Source organism: Pseudopipra pipra, chromosome 6 (assembly GCF_036250125.1).
Source record: "Pseudopipra pipra isolate bDixPip1 chromosome 6, bDixPip1.hap1, whole genome shotgun sequence".
Classification (NCBI taxonomy): domain Eukaryota; kingdom Metazoa; phylum Chordata; class Aves; order Passeriformes; family Pipridae; genus Pseudopipra; species Pseudopipra pipra.
The window spans coordinates 3614895-3640133 of NC_087554.1; the positions used below are offsets into that span (position 1 = coordinate 3614895).

The window sequence follows — 25239 nt, forward strand, 5'->3', positions numbered from 1 at the left end:
TTTTCCTGTTAGCCTTTACCATGAACATGAGGCACACGACTGAGATCTTACTCAAAATACTCAATAAATGTGGATGTTTTACATATTTATAGGAATTCCTGAGTGAATGACAAATTTAAATTTTCCTACTGAGAAAAATTTTGCAGCTCGAAGCACTCTACTGTTGGCTACACGCTATTTTTTCAGCTAAAAAAATACATTACCATGGCTGGTAATGTATGGCAACTGGCACTGGGGCATCCAAGGAAACTAAACCAGAAAGGGCACCAGGGTTTCAAACCAGGGCTGGAACATGGGGGAAACCAGACACAAGCAATGAATGCAATGAGCATCAAGTGAACTGTGTGAGGATATACAGGCAAGGAGAGGCTCACAGGGAAAGCAGGAGAAATTTTCCCGTACTTTCTGGTCCATCTGGATTCAGAACAGCCTTGGAAGAGGTGCTGACAGAGATGTTAATGCAGTTAACGCGCTAATGGAGTTTCCTCACAGACCTGTGGCAGGACAAAACTTTTCATATGCCACGAATCAAGCAGCCTGACTAGATCAAATAAGTATTTCCAGACTTTGGAATGGGCGCTGCATAAACAATCCATGCAAAAAGTAAGAGACTAAGCCCTACATATTAAAAATAAGGAAAGAGACACCGCTCTCTCCAGGACAGGCCCAAGAGCGTGGCGGCTTCCTGTGCTCAGCTGGAAAACTGCCTTTTTAAAAAATTCCAAACCACACACACACACACACACCTTGTTTCACCGGAGTAGAGGTTCCAGCAGGAACAGCACCGACACCTTACCCAGCTCTGCAGGGCAGCAGCCGCGGCTCCAGGGCAGAAACGGGGCCGCGCCCCCTCAGGGAGCCGGTGGAGCACGGGCAGAGACAGCAACACGCCCGTAACGCAGCTAATTTCACTTTGCTCCCACCACACAAAAACCAGAACACTTCACGCTTTCCCCTCCGAAGTGTAAATCTCCCTGGAAACGAGACGTATTTCCAAGCACCCGCCCCCTTCCCAGGCCCGACCGCGGCCGCCCTCAAGCCCGAGGCGCCCTGAGGGAGCGCAAGGGAGGTGGGACAGCGACAGGGCAGGAAGGCGTGGGGAGGACACCGTGAGGGCAGAAAGGCTTTGGGGCTGGCACAGTGAGGGCAGAAAGGCTTGGGACAGGCACAGTGAGGGCAGAAAGGCTTTGGGCTGACACCATGTGGGTGGAAAGGCTTTGGGGCTGGCACCATGAGGGCAGAAAGGCTTTGGGGCTGGCACCATGAGGGCAGAAAGGCTTGGGACAGGCACCGTGAGAGGAGAAGGGCTTGGGGCTGACACCCTCAGGGCAGAAGGGCTCTGTGCTGGGCACGATCATAATGTAGCAAAGCACAGAAATACCCCAAATCCTTTGCTCTCTGCTGATACCATGTAAATTCATTTTCAAGTGAAAGGAACCCAGAAGACAGTCTGGGTTTTGAGACATACCAGATACCGTTTGTCCTCATCCCATATGTAGTTCTTTGTGTATGAGTATTTTACTACAAGCTTTGTACTATTTTTCCCTGGAGATTTGATTGTATTGTTTGGGCTTTTTTTTTCTTTTTGCACAAAAAAATTAGATTTCTCTATTTCATTTTAAACCACAACAATATTATTTGGTTTTTACGGCTAGTTAAAGCACACATGACACTAAGGAGAAGGAACATTCCCAAGAAGGCTTATTCCAGTAATGCCAGAAAGCTGCAGTGACACTGACCCTCCGGAACGCTCCGTGTGCCGATGTAACACTGGATGTCCTTTTCAATACATGGTCAAGTTAATCCTCACGAGTCAGAGTCCCAGGGTTTGTCTATCACAAATGGACTTCACAGATGTATTACAACAAAAATCCTCAGCTAACACACACAAGGCTTCAGCTGGTGGAGCAGCTGAGCAGTGGGTTGGTTGAGAATGTTTTTTCCCCATAGGTCATGGCTTTTTTGAGTATTACTGGATGACTACTGAAAATACACAACTGGAATATATTATCTGTTCAGGAAGATCTGCCAGGGAATCTTCACTTTTCAATGGAATTGATCTTTTATTTACACAAATACTTAGTTGGACTGAAGAATCTAATCCACCCTCCTCTCTCACTGACTTCAAGATAAATAGAACCAAATAACACAAGCATAACACATTAAATACAACTGAATTATTTAAAGATCAGACAGTATAAAATGGTTTGTCCAACTCTGCTTTGCAATATTCATACAAAATGCTAAGAGAATTAAAACTGGGAATACTATATCCAGCACTATATACGAAATACCACAACATTTTAAAGTTTCATTAAGAACAGTTTCAAAATTGTATGCTGTTAGTTCTTACCTACGTGGCAACCATGGTGTCATCTTATGAATTTATCAATTAAGCAGTTCTCTGCCAAACTTAACATTCATCTTTATAATTGTCTTCGTGTCATTAATTAATCAATGCTGAACTGCTGCATGGAAGAAGGCCTAGATATCAGAGGAAAAAGGGGATACAAAGTCATACAAGTCAGGCAAAGTATAATAGGAGTACAATGTGCTATAAGGAAAAGGTATGCAGGAACTTTTTATCAAGGGTTTACATTTAATGTGGAATGCAAGCTGAAGTCATCCAATAACTGGCTATTAGGATTCATTACTTTTGCTTGATCAAACATGAAAGAGGCAAAAATAAATGGGTTGAAGAACATGAGAAATAAATGGGTTTCCAGTAACTATTTCATTACCCGGACAATAGGGAATAAAACTAACTTGCAGAAATGTATGTCCTATCTTCAAAGAAAACAAAAAACAAATTTGAAGATACTCTCTATGCTAAAATTCAAATATAAATGTACAAAAAAGTTACTTGTTTTTAACTCAAGATTGTTTGCATTTCACCTGGATTACTGCCTTCAACAACAGCATGAACTTCCACGAAAGCATCATTTCTGTATATTGCATGCTGTGTTTTCAAGAAAGTTGATAGAAAATAGTTATATATATTTAGTGTTACAAATAAATCACATTTTATGGAAAAATAACATAGTCACTGTGGAATGAGTTGCCTTTTCCCCCTCCAAAATCCAATGATTTACTTGGCAAATCCAAAGATATTTCTTTGAAACAATGATACCTGGAAATGTAATATTTTCCGAAGTGCAAGTCAGAAGGCATTCTTCTGCAGAAGTTTGGAAATGGGTAATCTAGATCTGCTAGAGGGGACATAATTTGGACTGTCACCAGTAACATGAGACTTATTCCTGCCAAGGCCACAGCTGGAAGCTGTGTAAGGAACAGAGCAGAGGGCTGACCTTCCTACTGCACTTTATAGACAGTGCTACAAATAAAAACAGATCACCACATATTGGCCAGGGCTGCTGCTAGAAATCATGATGTTTGTGATTCAGCACAGCACTCCAGTCTTCCAAATACATTTGGCAGTCTCAGTAGATTGACATACTAAGTGAACCTTTATCACTGCTCTGGTGGTTTTCACCAGGAATTCCAAATATTAATAATGCAAAGGTATACTTAAAAAAAAAAAAAGAAAAAATCTCATTCTGAAGGAAAAACAAGTTAATTTTAAAATCTTCAGTGTCATCTCAAATCTGCATCCATCTACTTGCTTTAGATCATGTGCCCATATTTTAAGCACAATGTATACTTGATAAGGAAATATGCCAATCACATGCTATGTTTCAATAAATGCCTTTTCTTTCTCAGCAGATGCTATTGCTAGATTTAACCCGAATTCAGTTAAGTTATACTTAAAACTGACAGTATCATTGTTAATGTGAGATATTTCATAAAATAGTAATGTGACATTCATTTAGCAATTTTGGAATCCATCAAGTCATATTTTTAGAAAGTGATATTTGCAGTTATATCCATTTGTGTTGCACTGGTTAATTTGTTTTAAAGTTCCTTATGTACAAACTTATCCCTCTGAGGTAATTTGAACATAGTACATTAAAGGAAAATATTAACTTTGTGTTTTCACTTCAGGTTGTTTTAAAATTAGAGCATGGAACCACAAATTCTTACAGAAAATGCAGTTGGTGTATACAATTGGTCAAATGATGAAAGATGCCCAAGAGAGAAAATGGGAACAGTTCTCCTATTCACAAAAGTTTTGTGTTTACAAAACTTTATTGTCCCATTCATAACAATTTTTCTGTAACTCCTTAACATGATCAGACCAATGCATCTGGAAGGAAAATTCCATTCCAGATGGACTGCAGCAAGTGGACTGTTCTCCAGACTTTCACGTTTTTGTGTGTCAAGCTCTCAGAACCACAACAGAACATTTGTCCCCAAACACTTCTGATTTGTTCTTCCACGTTATTAACTACTGCTTTTAGACCTCTGCTTCTTAATTCAGCATCAGCCTTTTTGTGATGGTTTATAACTAAGTAAGATAAGTTTACAAGAAATAAATCTATAGAAGAAAATATCAGAGCACGTAGAGACTGAAATACTGTGAACAAGATCTACCAGAGACGTTAGAAGAACTAACCACTGGGATTAATTTTTTGAAAATAGTTAATACAGCTGCATCAAATATCAAAACAATAACAGAGCAAAACCAGGAATACAGTCCTGAAAGGCACGGTGCTCTTCTCATAGAGCACTCCTGTTGGAATCAATGGTTCTTACAGATGATAAGGTTAACTGCTGAGACATAATGTTGCACATGTTATGGAGGGAGAATTAAAGAAAATATTCCCTTAATGGAGAGAATAAATACTTATCTTTGAAGAAGAAGGTAAGATTCAAAAAGTCTTGCCTTCCTTTGGTTTGGCACACAGGGAAGGAATTGTTTGTTGAGAATTTATCAGAGGGGGTTGACTTTAGCCTCTCTTCTCATTTGGCCTCTGCAGAACAGACTGTGTCTGCAGGTACCACAGTTACTCCCCCGCACTATCCCCTCACATTCACGACAGCCCAAATGAATAAAATTCATGTATTACAGCCTAGGCACACCTTTGTCTGGTGCAATGGACCTTTGTGTTGTTATTTTCCCTTTTCTGTACATCTGTAGCTCTTCCTACACTGTTTTGGTTACTTTTGCTCAAACCAGGGAGTGGGAAAAAGGGAAAAAAAGGAGGGAAACTAATTTCTTTCCATCATCTCTCCAAACCAAAAAATTGTCTATGGACTCCTATCTTTGGTTTTTAAATCCTTGTTGTTTCTACAGTCTCAAGTCTTTCCAAAAAGCTTTATGTGTTAGATGATCTTAGAGCAGCTGTATTTTCATTGCTCCTTGCTCTGGACATCTCCCCATTCTCTGAATTATGCCACATTCACACCAACCAACCAACTAACCAGCGATGGGTAATAAAGCTCCATTGTTCTGGCTGTTGCAGCAGCAAAGCTGATCAAGAAATCAATTAAATGTATACTTACCCTGTAGCTTTTTGCTATCAGCGATGCCATTCACAAGTTGTGCACACAATGAACTGCTTCACTGAACACTCACCATCAAAAAAAGATTAACCCTCAAAAATGTCTGCTCCAAGTGACAAGTTTCAAAACAAGTTGTTTTTTCTAGTGTAAACTGCCTCCTTAAAGGAACATGAACATAATCTCATAGTTTTCTTACATTAAGGACATAAACTGCACTCACACTCTCAGCTGATGCCTCTCTTGTGCAGGGAGTGTCATTTAATAAACAAATAAATAAAGCTGCTTATGTGTGTAAAATACAGTCTGTCTTAGGAACATAATTTCTAGTACTGTAATTCTGAACATCTCTCAAATACTCATGTCCAATACCTTAAAATAACATGTTGACCTATTTTTCAATAATAAAACTCTGCTCAAACATATTTCTAGCCTTAAAAAATGGCATCAGATTAAAATAAAATTAAATAAAGGTAAGAAACTATATTTCTTCTGTAATTAGCTCAAATAAAGAGGATAACTTTTTATCATATAAAACCCTACAAAGGTATATAAAGTCAGTCACAGTTCTTCTTTAACATTTTTCTAGCATTTTTAAAAAAATGGGTATGGGGTGTTTATATTAGTAGTAGTAGTAATAGTATTAAATTTATTAACTTTTTTGTTAAAAGAAAACCAAAACTAACAAGTACCATAACATTCAGGTGGTGCTTTGGTTGGAAACAGCATCAGACCTCAAATTAGCCCAGACTGAAATCTGAAAGACTTAAAAAGACTGAAGTCTCCTTCAGTTTTGTTTTCCATAATTGTGTTGCACAAAATAAGCTGGTGTAAGAGGTTGGGGGGAGGGGAAGAATCAGAGGCTCTTTGGCTGACTGGATGCGTTACATTAATTTCTTAATATGTGAAGGAGTGGATTACCCCTCTAACAGCAATGGGAAATTAGTTTCTTTATTTCTTCATTAAGACTGTGGGAGGGAAATTAATTTTCTACTCTGGTTTTCAAAATTAATTGAATATATCTTTATTAAAGTGATAAATATATACACATACTTTTTGGTTGAAAGAATTCTCTAAATTAATCCTAAACAGGCATTTTCAAAGCAGTTTGGTAGTACTACGTGGTTACTTTTTTGTTGTTTCATATTGTGATGTTATCAAAAAAATGCAAAAAAAGTGATCATATAAACCCAATGTAATAAAGCTGTCTGTAGAAAAAAGTATCTGAAAACAGTTTTATAGAGTAATTTTTGTACCATTAAATAGCATATTGTTTAGCCTTCCTTTCTTCCTACTCAGTATTATTTTAGTACCTCTGTTATTGCAGCTTGTATTGTGTACCTAAGTGTCTGTGCTTTCATACATATGCATCAAAAATGACTTTTGGTTGCTCTAACAAGAAACCATAGCTTTAAAAACCATCATGGACTTAGCTTGAAGAATGAAGCAAAGCACCTTGAGGTGTCATCATGTGTATATTGGTACTTAGAGGAATTTACAAAGCATCCAAAAGCATTCCTATGCCTTCACAGTTTTTATATCTGTTTTTACTGTAAATCTATTTCATATGGGACACTTCCACCACTGCATCACAATATTCTTTTATTTTTATTCTTTAATACTCTTCTATGCAAAGTCAACAAACTCAAAGCGAGCTTATGCCAGTAGGATTTTTTAATTTAGGCTTCCTTGCATAAATAGTATAAACATTTTATGTAACATCTTTCTTATCTAAAAAAAAAATAAGTCATAAGCCTTTTCCTAGAGAACTTGGACACTTCAGCATTGGAAAAAAAACTACTGATGGCAATAATGATTCCACCACAGTGGAATCCAAGAACTTATAACACAAGGAAAGTCAGATTTGTCAGTCCTTTAGAACCAGCAAGTCCTTCATGCACTTTTGGCCTAGAGGCTCAAAGGAGTAAGAAAATTCATAACAGATTAATAACAGAATCCTACAACTTAAATCTCCTTGTGCTTTCATTCCATTTCAAGTGCACTAAACAGGGAACAAAATTTCTCATGCTTTGTTCAATGACAATTAGAAGTCCATGCTATCTCATGGGGCCTCTGCCTCCCTGCACAAATCAGTAAACATGGCCCAAACTGTATCAATAGAGACACAGGTTATTATAATTGCATCTTTTTTTTTTTATTTTTAAACTCAACTGGCCAACTTTTCGACTTCCAGCAACTTTCACACGAGCTACTGTGTTATTCTTCTCTTAAAGAAAATCTAATAAATAAATCAGAAGACATTTATTTCTGAAATTGCACTGCAGCTACTACAAACCCAACCTAACTGTAAGAGAATAAAAAGCTGGAAAACAGCAAGTAGTTAAACAATGAGGGGAAATTACAGCTGATCTCCTTAGTAGAAGTTAATAGGAAGTTCTTGTTTGTTTTACTAAACAAACATCTTAATTGTAGACACAGAGAGCAGGGGAATTAAATATACAAGATTTATGTTGAACAAAAGCAAGACTGTCTCAGAAGCATTCACACACCATGATTCAACCTACTTGCTTAATCCATTCCACTGACATAGCTCTGCTCTTTCAAAACTGCTGACAATGAAGTTGCAAAATGCAGCTGAGAGGAAGAGGCAGAACAAGTTCTTCACTTGCTTATGTAATTTATTGCATGATTAGTAACTTGTTAAGAAAAAAAAAAAAATCTGAGTCCACACAGCATCATTGTGAATATGTTAGTAATAATTTACAAAGACAAAACAAGACGTATTCTTTGCCAAGGAAAGAATTTAACATTAATGCATAGAGATGTAAAAACAAACTTCAACTCTAACTCTCTTTTAGGGGAACAGAAAGAAGCAGAACAAAAGGAAGTCTGTATAAAAATTAAGTAGCAGACAAGATCTCAACTACCTCAAGAAATGAGGTAATAGTGAAATAATCAAAGAAAGCATGACCAAAGCCCCTCTTCCTTAAAGAAGAAAAATCTATTATCCACATCATAATTAAAATGGTTACTTTTGTTGTGGAAGCCCTTTCCAATGGTTTAGCATTTACCAAAACTGGAAGTCTGATATAGCCTTTTACCAATATTGCTGTTTTAATTGCTTAATGCATTCATGGAGGAGATTGCTGAAGGCCCTGCAATGCTCCATGTCACAAAAACTCCTTCTGTCACAGGTCTGACAGAACCCACCATATTATTTCCTTCTTCCAGTAATTTTTTGTTAAATTTACAAAAAATTGCACCCCGAGAACAAGAATCAAGGAAACACCGGAAGACTTTTCATATCCAACTCTACAATCTCCAGATAAGTAAAAAAAAACAAAAAAGAACACAAAAGAAAAGAAAGAATTTAATAGAAAGCATCCTTGATCCATCTTTTGCCAAGGCTCGGCAACCTTTTCCAATACACAACAATAGCTTTGCATGACTGGAACAACACGAGACTGTGGTTTTTTTATCCTTGCCATTGTGCACATTGCACACCCATAAGTCAGCTGAGAATGGCATCATAGGAATGCTGTGATATTTAGAACACAAGACCAATGACCAGACTTCTGATCCAAACTCATCTAGTTCTTCCTTAATCACGTGAGCTTCCCCTTCAGTAACTGCAGCACCCTTACAGGTGCCACAATGGCCACACAGCCTCCTACCTGCTCTTTATCAGCCACTGCATTGATTTAAGGGATCTAGTTTCATTTATCCAACAGTTTCTCCCTAGCCAAACTTCTCAGCAATGTTCCTTTTCCTGAGCTAAAGCAGAAGTCAAGGAATTGCTTTCTTACTTGCCTAGAGAAACACAGATTATGTCCTGGAGAAGAAACACTCCCCAAGCATTAGTTTGCCATCCACTCTGAAATATTTTGCCTCTGATATAGATGTCAAGAATTGTATACACACCTGAGATGCTGTCCCTAAAACTATTCTGTTGGAAACAAAGTGGGATCCATAAAGCAAAAAGAGGCAGAAGAATTTGTACCAGTACTTCTTGCTGGACTGGTCTTTGTAGGGAGATTGCTTACCTAAATTTTCTGCATATTTTCTTGGGCAGAATGACTATTTAGGCAGCTTGTCATCACTGATCTTAATAACATTTTTCAGAAAAACTTCTGTCTAGTCTTCAAGGGTGTTTAGAATCAGCTTTTAGACCACAACAAAGAATGACTGCATCCTCAACAGAGCTTTACCTCACAAATGGGGCATTCTCTCATTTGGACTAAAAACACAAAACCTCTCACTGATTGCTTCCTCAAATTCAACAATATTCACTTTGCTTTTTATCTGGGTGTAACATCCTAAGCCATTTTCCAGAAACTATAATCAATATAAATCAATATAAAAAGAGCAGTACAATATCACACTATGCAGGGGAAAGAAAAAGTTAATGCCAATGTCTATTAAACTTGAAAAACAGTAAAAACACGATCTATTATCAACCCTAAAAATCATTCCATCTGCTTGGATTAAAGCACCTAAAATAAGCAGTTAAAGTTGGCTTCTACTCACCAATGAAAATAAGTTGAATTTTTAAGATTACGTGTCTGAAGAAAACTTAAAAATCCCTTTACCACCTTAAGCCTTCAAGCAACCCTACCACAATCACAAACAAGTTCCTTGTGGATCAACCAAATACATACCAGATAGAAACTGCCTGTATCACAGCAACAAACACAAAGTTTACAAATACGTCTCCACAGCTACCAAAATAAGAGCCAAGCATAACAGAAATATCAATATCTGCTGCATTCATGCACGTCAGAATCCTGCACCGCTGCTGCAGCTGAGCAAAATTAAAACACAGCCAAAGCTGTCAGTCTGCTCTTACCTTACTTTACCTACAAACAACTCAAAAGCTCGGTTTTGTTCGAAAATTGAACCTTTTCAAGACACAGCTCTGTCTGGTCTACTTTGATAACAGATCCTCAGCAGGAACATTCAGAATCACGAATGAAAGTAGAGCTGTAGGAGAAAGCTGAAAGGCCACCACCGAGCTCCCTCTAGTGTGAGCAGGGACAGGAAATCGTTTAAGTCCAAGATCTCAACTGTACAGAGAAATGGGCCACTGAGGCAAGAAAGTAACACAACAGAAATAGCTCAGGAGCTAAATAGGAGGCCCAGATCCCAGAAAGTTGGGGTAAGGGGGAAAAAATCAGGGGTTTTGCTCTATTGGAAGTCAGTATCACAGAATCAGAGGATGGTTGAGCTTGAAAGGGACCTCTGGAGGTTGGTCATCTAGTCCCCAGGTCCCCCCATAGCAGGACCACCTACTGCCAGCTTTGAATATCTCCAAGGACAGAGACTCCACAACCTCCCTGGGCAGCTTGTGCCAGTCCTCATCATCTCCTCAGTAAAAAAGTTTCCTTGTGTTCAGGAGGAACCTGCCATGTTTCAGTTTGTACCTGTTGCCTCTGGTCCTGTCCCTGGGCACCACTGAAGAGAGCCTGGTTCCATCTGCTTTACATCCTCCCTTCATCAATGAGACTCCCACCTCTTGAGGCCAAGAACTTTTGTCCTTGCCCAGCGACCTTAAATACCAAACCCAACGAGGCTCATTTCACTAATCAAAAAGCAGCTCACCAAAACAAGACAAAACTGTACCAAGAGAAGCCAGAAGCAGAGTTTTATTACACTGTTAGAAGCCTTTGACACGATATTTTTTTATCCTGTGTACATTTGGGAGCACATTGTTTCAAATGAACCAACTTATGCTGACAGTTTTCCAGAGACCATTTCCTGGAATTCTCACCTCAGAATTCACGTACATGCAAGTCTCATGACCTATTAGTCTTTCCTATGGCAAGAAAAAGTTTGGGTTTATTAAACTTGCTGCAACCTGAAAATATTTTGAGCAACTGACAATGCAGAATTTTAATCCTGTTGGATGAGCAGAGTTGTCAGTGCCTGCAGTGGGAGCTGACAGCACTGGGCCCGTTACTGAAATCAGAGTGGGGGTTTGTGTCCCCTTCAGCATTGGTGACATTTATATTTCCTTTCAAACAGCTGAACACAAAAGCAATTACGTGTGAAACTGAGCCCTGCAAGGCTTTTACTGACCCTCTGTAAGCATTTCTAGTTGAAAAAGTTTCCCATAAAGATTAGTATTATGATAATAAACTTTGTTAATTGCATGTATAATTACTTTTGTTATTTATGCGCTATTACAAGTTTCTGTGATTATTTCCAAGCAATAAAAGTTATCCTGACAGCCTGGTGGTTAATAATTAAATATTTAAATTTGTGTAAAGGCTTTTTTTTGTTTTTATTGTTTTTGAAAAATCCTGCCTCATCCTGAAAGTTAACAACTGACATTTATCTATCAATCTGTCCCTAAAATCAGCTATTTTGCTACTAAACCCCTATTTTTTTCATGTTTCTTTCTTTTCCCCCTACAGTGCCATAGGATATTTGTGCCAACAATTTTTTTTCAATTTGAAAAATCACCAATAGTCCTCTGAAGGAGAGAAGCAATAACTTCAGCAAAAGTTAACCAGCTAAATTCAACTTCTTAACTGCAAAGAATCTCATGACCAACACTTAAAAGACTTCGTCACGTCTTGTGGGGATGAAGTGACAGCCTTAACTAAAAAGGGTGTGTATCTGAAATCAAAGCACATTTACAATACACATAACATCATTACACCTATTATAACATCATTACAATAATAATGTTGATTCCAAGTAAAGATTTAATAAATTATATGTTTGTCAAACAATATAACAATTTATCATGTCTTTTATTAGACCAACCAATATAACAGGAAAACCAGGCATTTCTACAGGAAGGTATAAGGGACTGCCTTTTTCAAATATGGCCTGGTCTAGAAAAACCCTTCCCTAGAACATGTTCTGTGAGGAATGGGGTAACAAGTTTGTCCAAGATACTGATATGGTTCACTTGCTTGTTGACATGTTTAATGCTGCATATGATAGTCAAAGCCCTTTGATGTTACCTGTATAAAATCAATAATTAAAATCTGTTATGTTCAATTACCCCTAGTAAAAAAGCATTACTCCCAAATCGAGCTACCTGGACAAAAATTGATTTAACAAATTTAAGAACTTCAAATAGTTTTGAATAAAGTACAAATCTGTACCATTTGGTTCAGGACATCAAATAAACCATTACAAAGAATGAACCAGATATACTCAGTTCCAGATTTCCTTGATGAGAAGGGTCATTCTCAATTATAAATTTGTGTTATTTCATTACCATATCAACTGATAAATACTACATGAGAAACTGAACAATAAGAAATTTATTACTCAGATTATGGTAGGATATATTTGCATACTGGGGTGAGATAAAGGGTGTTAATTTTCATCATTCTATATCAAATACCAAAAAAAAAATCCTGAATAGGATGATCTGAATGGGACACTGCTAGCAAGGAATTAGATGCATTCCTGACCCAAAGTTCTCCCAATCAAAAATCAGTAAAGCATATTGTTCTTTAATATACTAAAAATAAAACATGAATACTAAAAATGAATACACCACTATTCATTTGCAGCAAAGTAATCAATATATGCAAAACCCAATAATTGGTGCATAGACATCTTAGATTGGCACCATCCTCCTCTAGTGAGGTGATACAACACTTCTGGTTCAATTCAACAGCACCATATTTGGTTTCTCCAGTAATATTTTACCAAACTTCACTGTAACAAGTGAAGTTTTAAAATACAGGTAAACAAGCATGCTAGCTAGTATGGCAAATAAATTAGAGATATTTTTAGAAATATGAATTATATATTCTCCCAATGTTAAAATCAAGTTATATAAATTAATTTCCTATTTTTCATCTCTCAGAATACCTCTAATTACACATCTACTATACTGTACATTGGTATTTATCTGAAAAAGTTGGTGAAAATAACATCTTTAATGGTGATTCCATCTTGCTGAGCTTCTTCATCACATAGCTTGTTAATCAAGGCTCTTTTACCTGAAAAAATTACTTCACAAGTAGGAAAGTAACATGTAGAAGATACTTATCTTTCTGCCATGCTAAAAACTGCATACACACAGGAAACACTCCATTTACCCTGAGCACTCACTGCACCCTTTTATACTTATATCTATCTTTTCTATGATCTGTGCAACAAATGAGAACTTCAGCACACTTTTAGTCATTACCTATAGCATAACCCTAAAATTTTAATATTTCCTTATGTAATAATTAACTTGAGCTGTGTTCACTGTTGCCTTTATTCCTGCTGTGGTAATGCTGCTTTCAACAGCAAACTTGAGTCTTAAGGTTGGGACAGCAAAAATTCAGGTATGGTTCTGAAACAGGGGTGGCTCCTACCTTGGGAATAACAGAATCAATCCACACTTGATGGGTGGGCAGGGATAAACCTCACTGAGCCTTTCTTTGTTGTTGTGTCTCAATAAGGATGTGTAGTGATGGCCTAACACAAGAAGATATAAGAAGAAGCTCGAGGACTCCTGCACACTTGTTACAGTGCTTGCTGTTACAAGCTTCTCACTCATTTTCCTGTAGAGACAAACACATAAACATGTTACAGAGTTTTCATACATCCATTTACCTGGATAGTCACCCTCAGTGAGGATTTCACTGACAAGTCCTCAAGATCACAGAGACTGCAACACAGCCTGAGCTCAGAGGGACACACGGGAGAAAGTTACAGTCTTTTCCAAAGCAAAGACTACCCTGTCCTGATTTCCACTGTATAACAATATTTTCTTATTGCATCTCAATAATAAGTAATTCATACCATTTATGTTTTGTGTGGTATGGTTTAAAAAGCCTCCGCCACACCTGCACAAGCACCCATGCACACACAGAGAGAAGACACAAATTTTCTGCTAAAAACTGCACAGACAAAAGCATTTGAGTAACCACTGGTGAGTGTTAGAGCTCTGAGGGCCTCTCCCACCACAGTTCTGCACCATCACTCCTCCATCTTCAGAGCAGGGGTGAGGTCCAGCAGAGAGTTTTGGATGAGGCTGATCCACCTCTCAGTCCACACCTGAGTCCACACCTGTATCAGAGTCCACTCCTCTGATACAGGCAGGGCTGGGATTAGGAGTGGGATCCACATCCACTCCCCACATGGCATACATAAGCAATTCCAAAATCTTTTTCCCTTCCTATTAATAGTTGGATGTAGTGGTGGCATAACACAATGGGGTTTACCGGCTGCTTGTACAACAGAGGTTCCACATACAAAAAGTTGTTATGGCACATTAAATGTTCCCACATGTGCATGCAGGTATTTTACTTGCACTCAGATGCACCACAGAGTTCTTGTGCATTCATGCCCTTGCACTGTAGCTGCCAGCAGCTATTTTGCTGATTGACACCACCCTCACTGAGACAGGCAGGCAAGAACTCAGGGTGAGGGTTGAGCAGAGGTGCATGGGAGAAAGTTGTAAGGTCCTTAACAAAGCAGTGACAGTTTCTCCTGTTTTCCAACATGTAGCAACAAAGTATCCTTGTCTACTCAGTATTATCTAGATAATAAACAATCCATACTACTCTTTTCTTATAAAATACCGTTATCTGGGTTCACCACTGTGTTATAAGCACATACATAACCATACTACAGAATTTTCTGTTGAGATCTCCACCAGCTAAAAAGCTTGGCTTTTAAGTTACATATTCATCAAGCACCTCTTAATTGCAGTGTGTTGATGTCATAAAGTAAATATTTAACTACAGTCATCATTCCTCCAAACAGTTCTCCTTGTTTCACACATCAGAAGTTTCTGGTTTTCTCCAGAGAACATCCAATCGCTTCCACTAGTGTTACTCAATACCCTCTCATTCTACTCTTTCCTGCTTCTGTAAATACAAGTTACTCCAGCACTTAAATAAAAAATACAATCCAGAGTCACTACTGGAGACATGCAAGCACAGACACAAATCATGGTCAGTCCCTGGGTTTCCTGGTAGCAAAATCATTCCAGTCGTGTGCATCCAGAGTTTCTTTGGTGTGCAGCTTTAAACCCAACCCAGCCTATCCCAAAATTTTTCAGATGTTTAATGTTCCCAGCACACAGTATTAAACAAATTCTTACAGCAAATGTGAAATACTTAACTGCTTCTCTCTTGTCCTTTGGAGAAGCCAAAACAGCCACAGATCCATGTGCTGCTCTGCACTGGGAAGGAGAGTGAAGGAAGCCCCTGGAGCAGGTGCGTGCTGGTGCAGACCAACCTCACGCATTTCAGGGAACCACCTCTGCCACTCTCTAGCCTTTAAGGCTAAGGCTTACCTTCACTGATTAAAAAAAAAAAACAACGAACCCATCAAAAGTTATTTTCACGTGCGTGAAAACTTATGCTGGTCCTCTCTCCGCCGTGGTTAGCTGCCGGGCTAGGAAAGCTCGGTGTAGACAAGCCTCCCCAGGTGTGTTGGGTGAGCGTGACTCGCTGGGGAGGCACACCCTGCGCGGCTCCTGCTCCGCAGGCAGCCTGTCCTCACACAGCGCTCGGCTTTGGGGGAGCAACAGCAAACCGGGTCCTCAGCGCCACGATTAACCCAGCGAGCAAAAAGTCGCGTTCAGCAGTAAAAAGGGTTCGCAGAAGGCGGAAGGACCTGCTGCTTTCTCCGCAGGGGAGCCTGGGCGGAGGCTGAGGACACAGACAGGTGTTTGCAAACAAAGCCCGGGCTGGCGGCCGGCAAAAAGCCGCAGCACCATCACCCCTCGCTGTCTCTCCCCACCGACCCTTCTCTCCCCAGGTTCCAGGAGCGTTCCCACCCCCGGGCGGCCCCATCCCGGCTCGGGCAGCGCGGGCGGGGGCAGCCCAAGTGCGGTCCCGTGACTGCGCCGCGCCCCTTCCAGGAAGCTGGAGCAGCCCCGGGAGACGCTGCCCTGGGAGACGCTGCCCCTCCAGCTGTTCCGCTCGGGCCGCCGCCGGAGCAGCCCCGGGACAGGTAAGGGCAGCGCGGGGGGCGATGCGGGACGCGGCGTTCCCGCTCCCGGCTGCGGGATGGGGGTGCTTCCCGTGGCCGCCTCCGGCCCCCCCGGAGCCTGCCCGGGCCAGGCCGCCTCCGGGGGGTCTCTTCGAAGGGTTACGGGTTCATGTGACTCCTAATTTCTACAGCCCGAGGTGGGGGAGCTCAGGTTCTCCTCGGGGCGCAGGGAGCGAGGAGGGTCTCAGCGGCGGTCCCCTGACAGAAGGGGGTTTGTACCTGTTCCCGTGGGGAAGCTTTTACAACCTCCTCCGGCAGCAAAGGCGTGGCTCTCTGCAGTTTCAGAGCGCACCTGAGGAACCTTGTGGGGGATTTTCCCCCGTTAGTTCGGGGCTGCCGCTCTGCTGTGCCGGGAGAGGAGGACAGGAGGCGGCGAGAGCGGCCCCGGTGACATGTGCGGGTGTTACACAACGAGAACTCCGCAAGAGACAGGCAGGACCAGTTCGGGCCGGTGCCTTTCTTCCAGGGACCCATTACCCTCAGCTGCGTGTAGGTGCTTGCGCGAGATGACTTCACGTGTTAGGATTCATCCAGGGTTCATCAGTGACACTTCAGAAGTGTCATTCAGCGTTGTCATCATTTTTTAAACTCACACGAGTTTCTGTCTGACAGATCCCGGCCATGTTCGCGTTTTTGGTAGTGCTGTGTCAACTGCATGTGATGATGTTCGCGTTTCCTCACTGCCCAGGGAGATTAAGTAACTTGAAGCAACCTGAATGGAAAGACGGTAACTTAGTTTTAACATGTTTTTTAACATTGTTTGTTGCTGGTTTTGGTTTGTTTGTGTTTTTTTTTTTTTTTTTACTTTATTTTAAAAATTAAGCGGTTTTAGCTTAATTTTAGCATATTTGAATATCTTTTGCTGACATGATTGTTAATTGACTTGGGTGTCAATATGAAGTATTTATCAGATCCAGTAGTAAGTACAGATTGGGACAACTGAGTTTTCTCTAGGTTTCCAGGGTTATTGTCATTGATATAACCAGAATCCTTTAAGTAACATCAACATTCAAAAAATTTTAAACCTGTATTAAGACAGTATTACTTTGGTACTGCTTGAGCACATCACAGTTGTATTTATCTGAAGTGGCTTTGTATTTGAAAGGGTTTATTTGGTTGCTTTTTGAAATTGATGTCTTTTCTCAATACCCAATCCTCTTACAACACCTGAAAAGACGAGCATAGTGCTGCTATTGTGGTTCTTCACTTTGGAGGGAGAGAAGCAGAGAGGAACTGATGTACAAACAAATGAAGTTCCCCAGAAGGACTCAAGCACTACAATGCTGAACCATGTGATGCTTAACATTTTAAGCATCAGGGCTTCAAAAAGGAGTTTGTAACTTAGCCGTCCAGTCTCCTCAGTGCATAAGGAGTGCTGAAACCTTAAGATGGACTTTAAAAAGTCATCACATGGAGCATGAGGCTCCTTCAAGGCTGTGGAGCAGAAAACATGGCTAGCAGAAAAATGCTTCAGACAGATTATTTGTTAAAATCCTTACTGCTCCAGGCATAAAAAGTCAGGCTGCCTCTCTCTTGTGAGTTCATAGCACAGAACGTTCTCCTGAAAACAGGCCCAGGCCATTCCACCTTTAAAGAGGGATTTTGAAAGAGAAAGGCCCTACTCTTTATTCAGTAATTTAGCAAGTAGAACAGTTGTCAAGGGTATGGGGATTGAGAGGTTTCCCCTTCAGCATTGTCTGAACATCTTTTACCAGCAGAGTTACTTTACTGAGCACACTGTGTGGGTACATTTCTAGTTAAATGCTGGGCGTCCTAAAACTTCATGGATGACTTTTTCAAACCAAGGTCTGCAGAACTGCATTCAGGTCCCTCATGTATGGGAGAGAATTCCAATCCAGCTGTTTCATTCTCCACATACTTCCTTAATCACCAGGTTGCAAGTAAGTTGGAGATGGAGATAAGTGTATTTTGACTACGTGACAAAGGGGGGAAAGTGCAGATAAATGGATAAAAGAATCTTGAAAACAGAAAAGGATCTAGGTATCCCTGGGAATTGGGGGTCCTAGGCTCCAGGCAGCTTGCCTATGCATTCCATGTTAGTTTAAATCCATCAGTTATCTAAGTTAATTCAGAAGTATAGCTAATACCACTTGCATGGTAAGGAGTGAAACACCACTGAGCAAAACTGTAGGTCTCTGTTGCAGAAGACTGAACTTGTTTTCATGATTTGCACTGAACCAAGAATATTGATGATATGTTTTCCCATGTAATTCTTTTCCCTTTCCACTTGTGGGTTTGGGGTTGTTCTGGTTTTGTTTTGGATATATTAGGCACTTCTTTTTAGGTATAGTATAAATATTTTAACCTCAGATTTTCTTGCAATTACTTTAGAATAACAGACTTTCCTTCCTTCCTTCCACACATGTGGCTCCTTCAATATATACTGTAATAGTATGAAAATTATATAAATATATGCTGTAATATTCCTTAAATATACTATAATATTAAATAAATAAACAAGCAATATGTAAGTTACACTGCAGTTTTCTCAATTTTCAGAGAGCAAACTGTTTTGAGATACCATTGCAAGATCTAACAGTAACAATTAGGGTAAAAATTCCTGAATGATGTGATAATCCAGCCAAACAGGCTAACAAGAACACAAAGCTAATTTGTAACTGAATAACTTTATACTGAATCTCATCTCCTTTTTTAGCTGTCTGGCTTGGCATGTAACAATGCTGTTTCTGCATTACACTTGCAAAAGTAATCCTCTAGTCATTTTGCTCAACCAAATAGTCTGGATTTCTTGGAAACAGATTAGGCTTTCACTGAAAACCAATCCAGAAAACTAGTTTTGTCATATAAAGATGTTCTAAATTTTTTTTTTCCTAAGAAACTGTAGCAAGAGCAGGCTAAAACTTGACTATGGAAAATGCCTGGTGAGGAAATACATTCCTGTATTCCAAAGCCTTCTACAATTTCACTCACTGTTCTGGAATCTCACCTCACAACATACTCCATGAGGCCTCATGAAGCCTGTAATGTGAACAAAAGAAGAATTAAATGTCCTCAGAAATGCCTGCAGTCAGTAAAATTCATATTGTGGATTAATTGAAAACAAATAAACCTGGCAGTATGGCAACTGTTACGTTAAAACTTGATGCCACAATTGTGAAAAGAGAACAAATGAAAAATGAATGGGAGTCTGCTGCCATGATTTACAAACCAAATTCCATGAATAAAATTTGGTACTTACAGATATCCAAACATTGACAAATGCATATTGAGGATTATTTAGAAGGAAGAGTTGTTTTGGTTTTTCCCTTCCCTCACTCCCTGTCCTCCCCCTTGTCTCCTTCCTCCAGGGCATCAGTGTTGTGCTTGGTTCATATGTGACTGAATTTCTGCTTTATGCGACTGTAACTTTGCTCTTAAGAGCTCCAGTAAAAACCATCGCCCACATCCCAGAAGGGACAACACCAAAGCTTGACCAACAGCTCTCATGAGAATCAAATTCTCTTGGCCACTATAAAGGATAGCTGAAAGGAAAATATGTTTATTTTAATTACATAGTTAGAAAATATAGCAGTGGAAAAGACATTTAGGAGGAGACCTGGATGTTTCTTTTCCTTGTATGTAGCTGAGAGATGCTTGGGGAAGGAGTGATCTCAAGGTGCTCCTTTGGGATCTTAACCATTCTTTACAAATGTCAAGTTCAGCTTCCCTAACTTGTTTTAAATCAAGTTTATTTTTTTTTAATTAGTGTTCACATCTGAAAAGGAGGCCAATTTATTCATTGGACGACACCTTCTGAACAACAGATTTGATTTTGAAGCATTCACAGCAGATAACCTGGAAAGAGAATGCTATGAAGAGATGTGCAATTATGAAGAAGCAAGAGAAATTTTTGAAGACCACGATAAAACGGTAGCGGTTCAAACTGAATTTAATGTACTGAGGGAGGTTACTGATTAAATCATTATTGTACACAAGTACTGTAGACCCTCTGACACAGCACTTAAAGATGACAAAAAGTATCTAAAGCTTGACACCACAATTAGATGGAGTTATTACTCAAGATACACAGTGAATGCACTTGAATATGTACTTGAATAAAGTTTTAAAGACTTTAGATAAGGGCTCCAATTCTGCAAACAAAGAGAAATGAAGCTTCAGAAGTTCCACTTGTGGATATTCCAATATGTTTTCAGACTTTTTTTTTTTTTAAGTAACTTCTCATCATTATTACTAATTGGCAGATCCCATCCTTGGGTTTTGGAAGAGACCAGTACGGAGCAAATCTGCAGTTCAGCTATTGCTGAGTGTTCCTAAAGCATTATCTTCTGGATCTCTACCTACATGGGAAGAAACCTGCTATAAAAAATGAGAAAAATATAAGAAACCCTTCAGCCCAATAAGGGAATGTGATGATTGTCTGAAGGCTGGCCCTTGCCACATGCAGCAAGAATCTCTTAGTGATTGTAGCTGTGCTCTGCACTAAGCTGCAGAAAGAGCAAGGAATACACTCCTCTTGTGAATGTGGAAATGTTAGTTGGCCATTGCTAAGCATTTTCCTAAGAAAAAAGGTGCAAGTGTTAAACTGGAATCTTGATGGGGTCTTGCTGGGTAGCAGAGGTGGAAATTATAGCTAAACACATTTAATGCCTGGTGGTCACGCAACATAACAGTTTTTCTCTTAAATAAATCTCATTATTTTTCTTAGCTTCTATGAATTCAAATACTGTTCATGCAAATGTAGGATTCTTAAGAACTTTGCCTCTTAAATACTTTTTTGTAGGGATTTACAAAGATTAACTGTAAGCATTTTTTAATGTCAGAATATAAGCTGACTTCTACTGTAATCAGGCAGAAATATGATGTAACACTGGACAGTTTAATACACTTTTCTCTTTCACCAACTGGCAATTTTTTCTTTGTGAAATTTCAATGCAAACTTGAATATATAAGAAAAATATTGTGGGATAAGCAAGTACAAATCCTTCAGCAGGAGCTACTTCTGTTTATGCCATTGGTAAATTTTGCCCAACGTACCATATTAAAGACAAAGTCAATAGGCCTGTCAGTTATAAATCTGATTCTTTTTGGTTTTTCATAGATGGATTTTTGGAAAGACTATTTAACTAAAGGCCCTAAAATAAAAATAGGTAAGTTATCTTCTTATTTTTTCTTATATTGCAGTATTTTCTGTTTGTTATAATAGTACACTCAATACACTGTGCATTCAGTCAGCAAAATCACAATTGATTTTTTTACTGAAGATCACTGTGAATTGTACAAGCATATTTCATTATCTGATGCAATAAAATGTGCTCACTGAAGCATCTTAGAATGGGATCCATTATAACTCTGTAGGTAAAAACAATATCATTTTCTTGGCCATTGCTTTATTACACAATTGGTAAACTTTGCAATAATTCTGCAACTGCCTTCTGTAGTTTTATTTTGTTTGTTCCCTCCCCCATTTCTTTAACAGTAATATAACAGTCTGAATTAGGCTCAGAGTAGTCTGATGCCAGATGTGTAATGAAAAACTGGTATCTACAGCTTGATCAAGGTCAAAAGTACATGCAGTAATACTTGGAAGGCATTAGAAGATGGACATCTCAAACAGCATTTTACAGTGTAAACCGGGTAGATGGAAAGAATACATAATGAAAATAAACAATGTTTTATCTTCAGGAGATGAGACACTACAAAAGATCAATGTCACAGGACTTCTCGTCAGTCTGGTTGCTGCTGGAGTACTGTTGGTTATAATTGCACTGGTTATCTTCTACTGCTGCAAAAGTAGATGCAAATCAAGGCAACCACCAGGGTAAGGAATTTCACTGCTTTAAAAAAAAAAAGAAAAACAAAACCAAAAAACAAACACACACCAAAACAAACTCTTGCTTAAGAGTGGAATTTAAAAATCACTGTGGGTTGGTCTAACTGTATTCTCAGAGAATCTAATGGGAGTTCTCGTTTGTACTTGCCTGGAAGCCAAGTTAGGTGAGCACTAGCAGTGGTTATGCTGAAGTTAATAACACAAAAACTTAAAACAACACTTGCACACCCAAACATTTGGCTCTGCTCTTTGTGTGTGTGTATTGTTGGTTCCAAAATATTCTTACTAAAAAGATGGAATCATTTTACTAGATTAGGGCCTGCAGTGGAAAGTCTAATGTGTTCTGTTTGCCCTTCAAAATAGGATGAATGCCTTTTGTGGCATGTAGTCGACCTCAGATGTGAGATGAAGTAGTTTGGAGGAAATGCTTCTTTACCAATTCTCTATTCCTGCTTGTTCCTTTATCCTAAACTTGAAAGGAACGTAAGAGGATTCTGTGGTTCCTCTTTCTTATAAATTTCACATTACTGATCTATTCTTACCCTGTGGTTTGGAGAGAGTATTTGGCTTCTGGTCTTTATGATCATTGAAGGCATGTTTTTTCCTGTGTTGTGGGTTTTTGGTGGGGAGTTTTTTGGGTTGGCTTGTTTTTTGTTTATTTTATGATTAAGACTTTATATTCTTTCTTCCCTTTAAAACAGAAGCTGCCACTTATTATGCTGTTCCCTTTGTTCAGGTACTTGGATTACGTAAGAAGCAGAAGACGTTCATCTAACATCTTCAGAAGGCATGAAGAGTTTTCTTTAAACCCACTTCCTCTCAGAACTGATGATTCAGGACTCCCCAGTTATGAGCAAGCAGTGACTTCAGATGGACAGCATGACATGCCACCACCCCCTTACCCAGGGCCCCCGAGAGGGACACGGGTGTTCAAAAAGTCCATGTCTTTTCCTGCCCCGTAGTCACAAACCTCCTTCTGGCCTGAGGGAGGATTACTGAAGCATAGCATACTTTTGGAAAAGTGTGTGCTACCTTGCATATTGCAAGATGACTTACAGAAATGTGAAAGATCTTTAGGACAACGAGGAACAAGTGAAGTTCCCATTTGGGAAAAGAGGTCACCTGTTGCAAAGGCCGCAGGACTATTCTTTGCACAAAGCCACTGTGCTGAGAGGAGGCAGTGCATAAAGAGCAAGGCTGGGACTGCTGCCCTCTTCCATATGCACTTTGAGCCATCCCATCAAAATATTGATGTTTCATTAAGAGTTTCATCTTTTTTCTTCAGAAGGAACAGTATTTTAATTGCTTTTATTGACCCTAACCATTTTTTGTGACTTAGTACTTTAAACCACCATAAGAAGTCCACTTTGTTGTTTGACACGTTCACTTCCTTGCTGTGTGAATTTTCTATTCATTCTAATAATTGATTTGAGTGTGAAAATTATTTCATGACTTGATCTTTCAAATATATATATATAGACAGAAAGAAAGTACTGCTTCTGGATTATACTGGTTTATTTTAGACAATGCTGGTCACATGACTTAATTTGTTGTATTTTTGTGATTATAATTTTGGATCAAAAGGAACCATTAATTACATGGCACGCTACCAATTTAGACAAAGTATACTTTTGTCAAATGGTTTTGATGTTCAACAGTAAATACCAGGTAAAAGAGAATTAAGTAGAGTACTGTGGGTCAGGGGATGTTAAGCAAAGAGCTCGAGATTTGTCCCTTGATAAAAAACTCCTCAGGTTTCACAGCTAATGTTTTTTTTTGTAGTTTAAAAACTAAAATGTTGAAAAAGACATTTAATTTTCAAATCAAAGGCAGTTGATAAGTGTCTATTACACTAATGGGATGACAAAATATCATTTAAGTAGAATGAAAGATTGTATTAGATGAATAACCAGTATCCACAGAGCACTAGTCGAGGACTTCAGGGAATTACTGATTAACTGTATCAACACAGTTTCTGTATCTACAGTTGTAGCCACCATTAATTTTACACCTTGCTAAAATATGGCTTTCAGATCTTGCTGAGCAAGTTGCTGACCAGCACTTGTGTCCCTTCATCTCCCTGCCCCAGGAAACCATATCCAAGGATCTCACAGGCAACATGTTGGGCTGGTGTTTTCCTGTTTGACAGTGGCTATACAGTTACACACATGCAATGAAGTCTTTTAAAAAGAAACAAGTCCCCCTTTTTGCCCCTCATTGGATCAATGCTGTCAGCAGCAAATCCTAAAGGCACCTAATTTGGTGCCTAAAGTGCACTTTAATAAAGGCTGGATATTTATATGTAACATTTCACTTAATTTGATGGTTTTTAACATGCTAGAACCTACAGTGCTGTTAAGTGAGATGCAGAGGATTGGTCTGAGATTTTTAAATGCTTTTGTAATTAAGAAAATGCTCCAAGTCTTGGAATATAAAGAGAGTGCATTGACAATACTCCACAATGAAAAACACACAAAACACAGCTGATATCAGTGGACAGTGGTGTTCTTATTCATGAAACTTCAGCATCAGATTTGGCTTTTGACAAGTCACAAATACCTTTGCAGCTTCTTTCTTGTTGAGAGAATTCACTTTTACCCGATTTGTGAAGTCATTTTGAAGTTCTTGGAGGTTACTGTTCTGTAAGACTGAAATCACTGAATTGTGTGAGGTATTTTGATAACTTAATACAAGGTTATGATGAAGCTATGGAATTACAAGCTTGCAAAAACATTCTCCCATAGTTCCTTTTCATTTAGGTAACAATTTTTAAATTCGTGAATGTACATTTTCAGCTTTAGAGCACACTTATCTCTAGATTTTTCCTGGGATTCAAAAATTACAAACCTAATGGAACTGATAGGAAGACTTTCAAGGAAAGGCATATCACAGGGCTTGCAAGAGTTCAGAGATTCTTTAATGATACCACAGTTACCATCTGGCAAAGTCATGTTTTCAATACACTACAGAAATTGTGCAGAATCCAATGTAATCACTGGAAATTTCATTTTTCTGCTATTCCTACAAATCACTTGCAAATGATTGCATGCAATACAAGCAAAAATCTTGTCCTCTTAATTAATCAAAAACCTTAAGATGGTATA

The 25239-nt window shown here is 39.0% G+C and overlaps 2 protein-coding genes across 6 annotated transcripts in view; one reads left to right on the plus strand and one right to left on the minus strand.

The window, feature by feature from the left end:
- Nucleotides 1-13812, minus strand: part of CCDC73 (coiled-coil domain containing 73) — a 77916-nt gene extending 64104 nt beyond the window's left edge. For 2 of the 5 annotated variants that reach the window (XM_064657062.1, XM_064657059.1), the window contains exon 1: nucleotides 797-984. The gene's annotated coding sequence lies outside the window, so the exon portion shown is untranslated. Of the gene's footprint in view, nucleotides 1-736; nucleotides 985-2353; nucleotides 2485-13691 lie in introns of those variants that run through there. The other 3 variants (XM_064657063.1, XM_064657060.1, XM_064657058.1) reach the window with 2 other exon arrangements.
- Nucleotides 13813-16145: 2333 nt separating this feature from the next.
- On the plus strand, nucleotides 16146-23579 carry PRRG4 (proline rich and Gla domain 4). The gene is made up of 6 exons (XM_064657070.1): nucleotides 16146-16284; nucleotides 16936-17050; nucleotides 20051-20214; nucleotides 21404-21452; nucleotides 21988-22123; nucleotides 22872-23579. Exons 2-6 carry the CDS (start codon nucleotides 16945-16947, stop codon nucleotides 23095-23097), a joined length of 681 nt encoding a protein of 226 aa, XP_064513140.1. The 5' UTR covers nucleotides 16146-16284; nucleotides 16936-16944; the 3' UTR covers nucleotides 23098-23579.
- The last annotated feature ends 1660 nt before the right edge of the window (nucleotides 23580-25239 follow it).

Coding starts and splice junctions, on each gene's coding strand:
- PRRG4 (XM_064657070.1), top strand. CDS start 16,945: ATGTTCGCGTTTTTGGTAGTGCTGTGTCAACTGCATGTGATGATGTTC. Junction 17,051..20,050: donor GCAACCTGAATGGAAAGACG/GTAACTTAGTTT, acceptor TTTTTTAATTAG/TGTTCACATCTGAAAAGGAG. Junction 20,215..21,403: donor TTGAAGACCACGATAAAACG/GTAGCGGTTCAA, acceptor GGTTTTTCATAG/ATGGATTTTTGGAAAGACTA.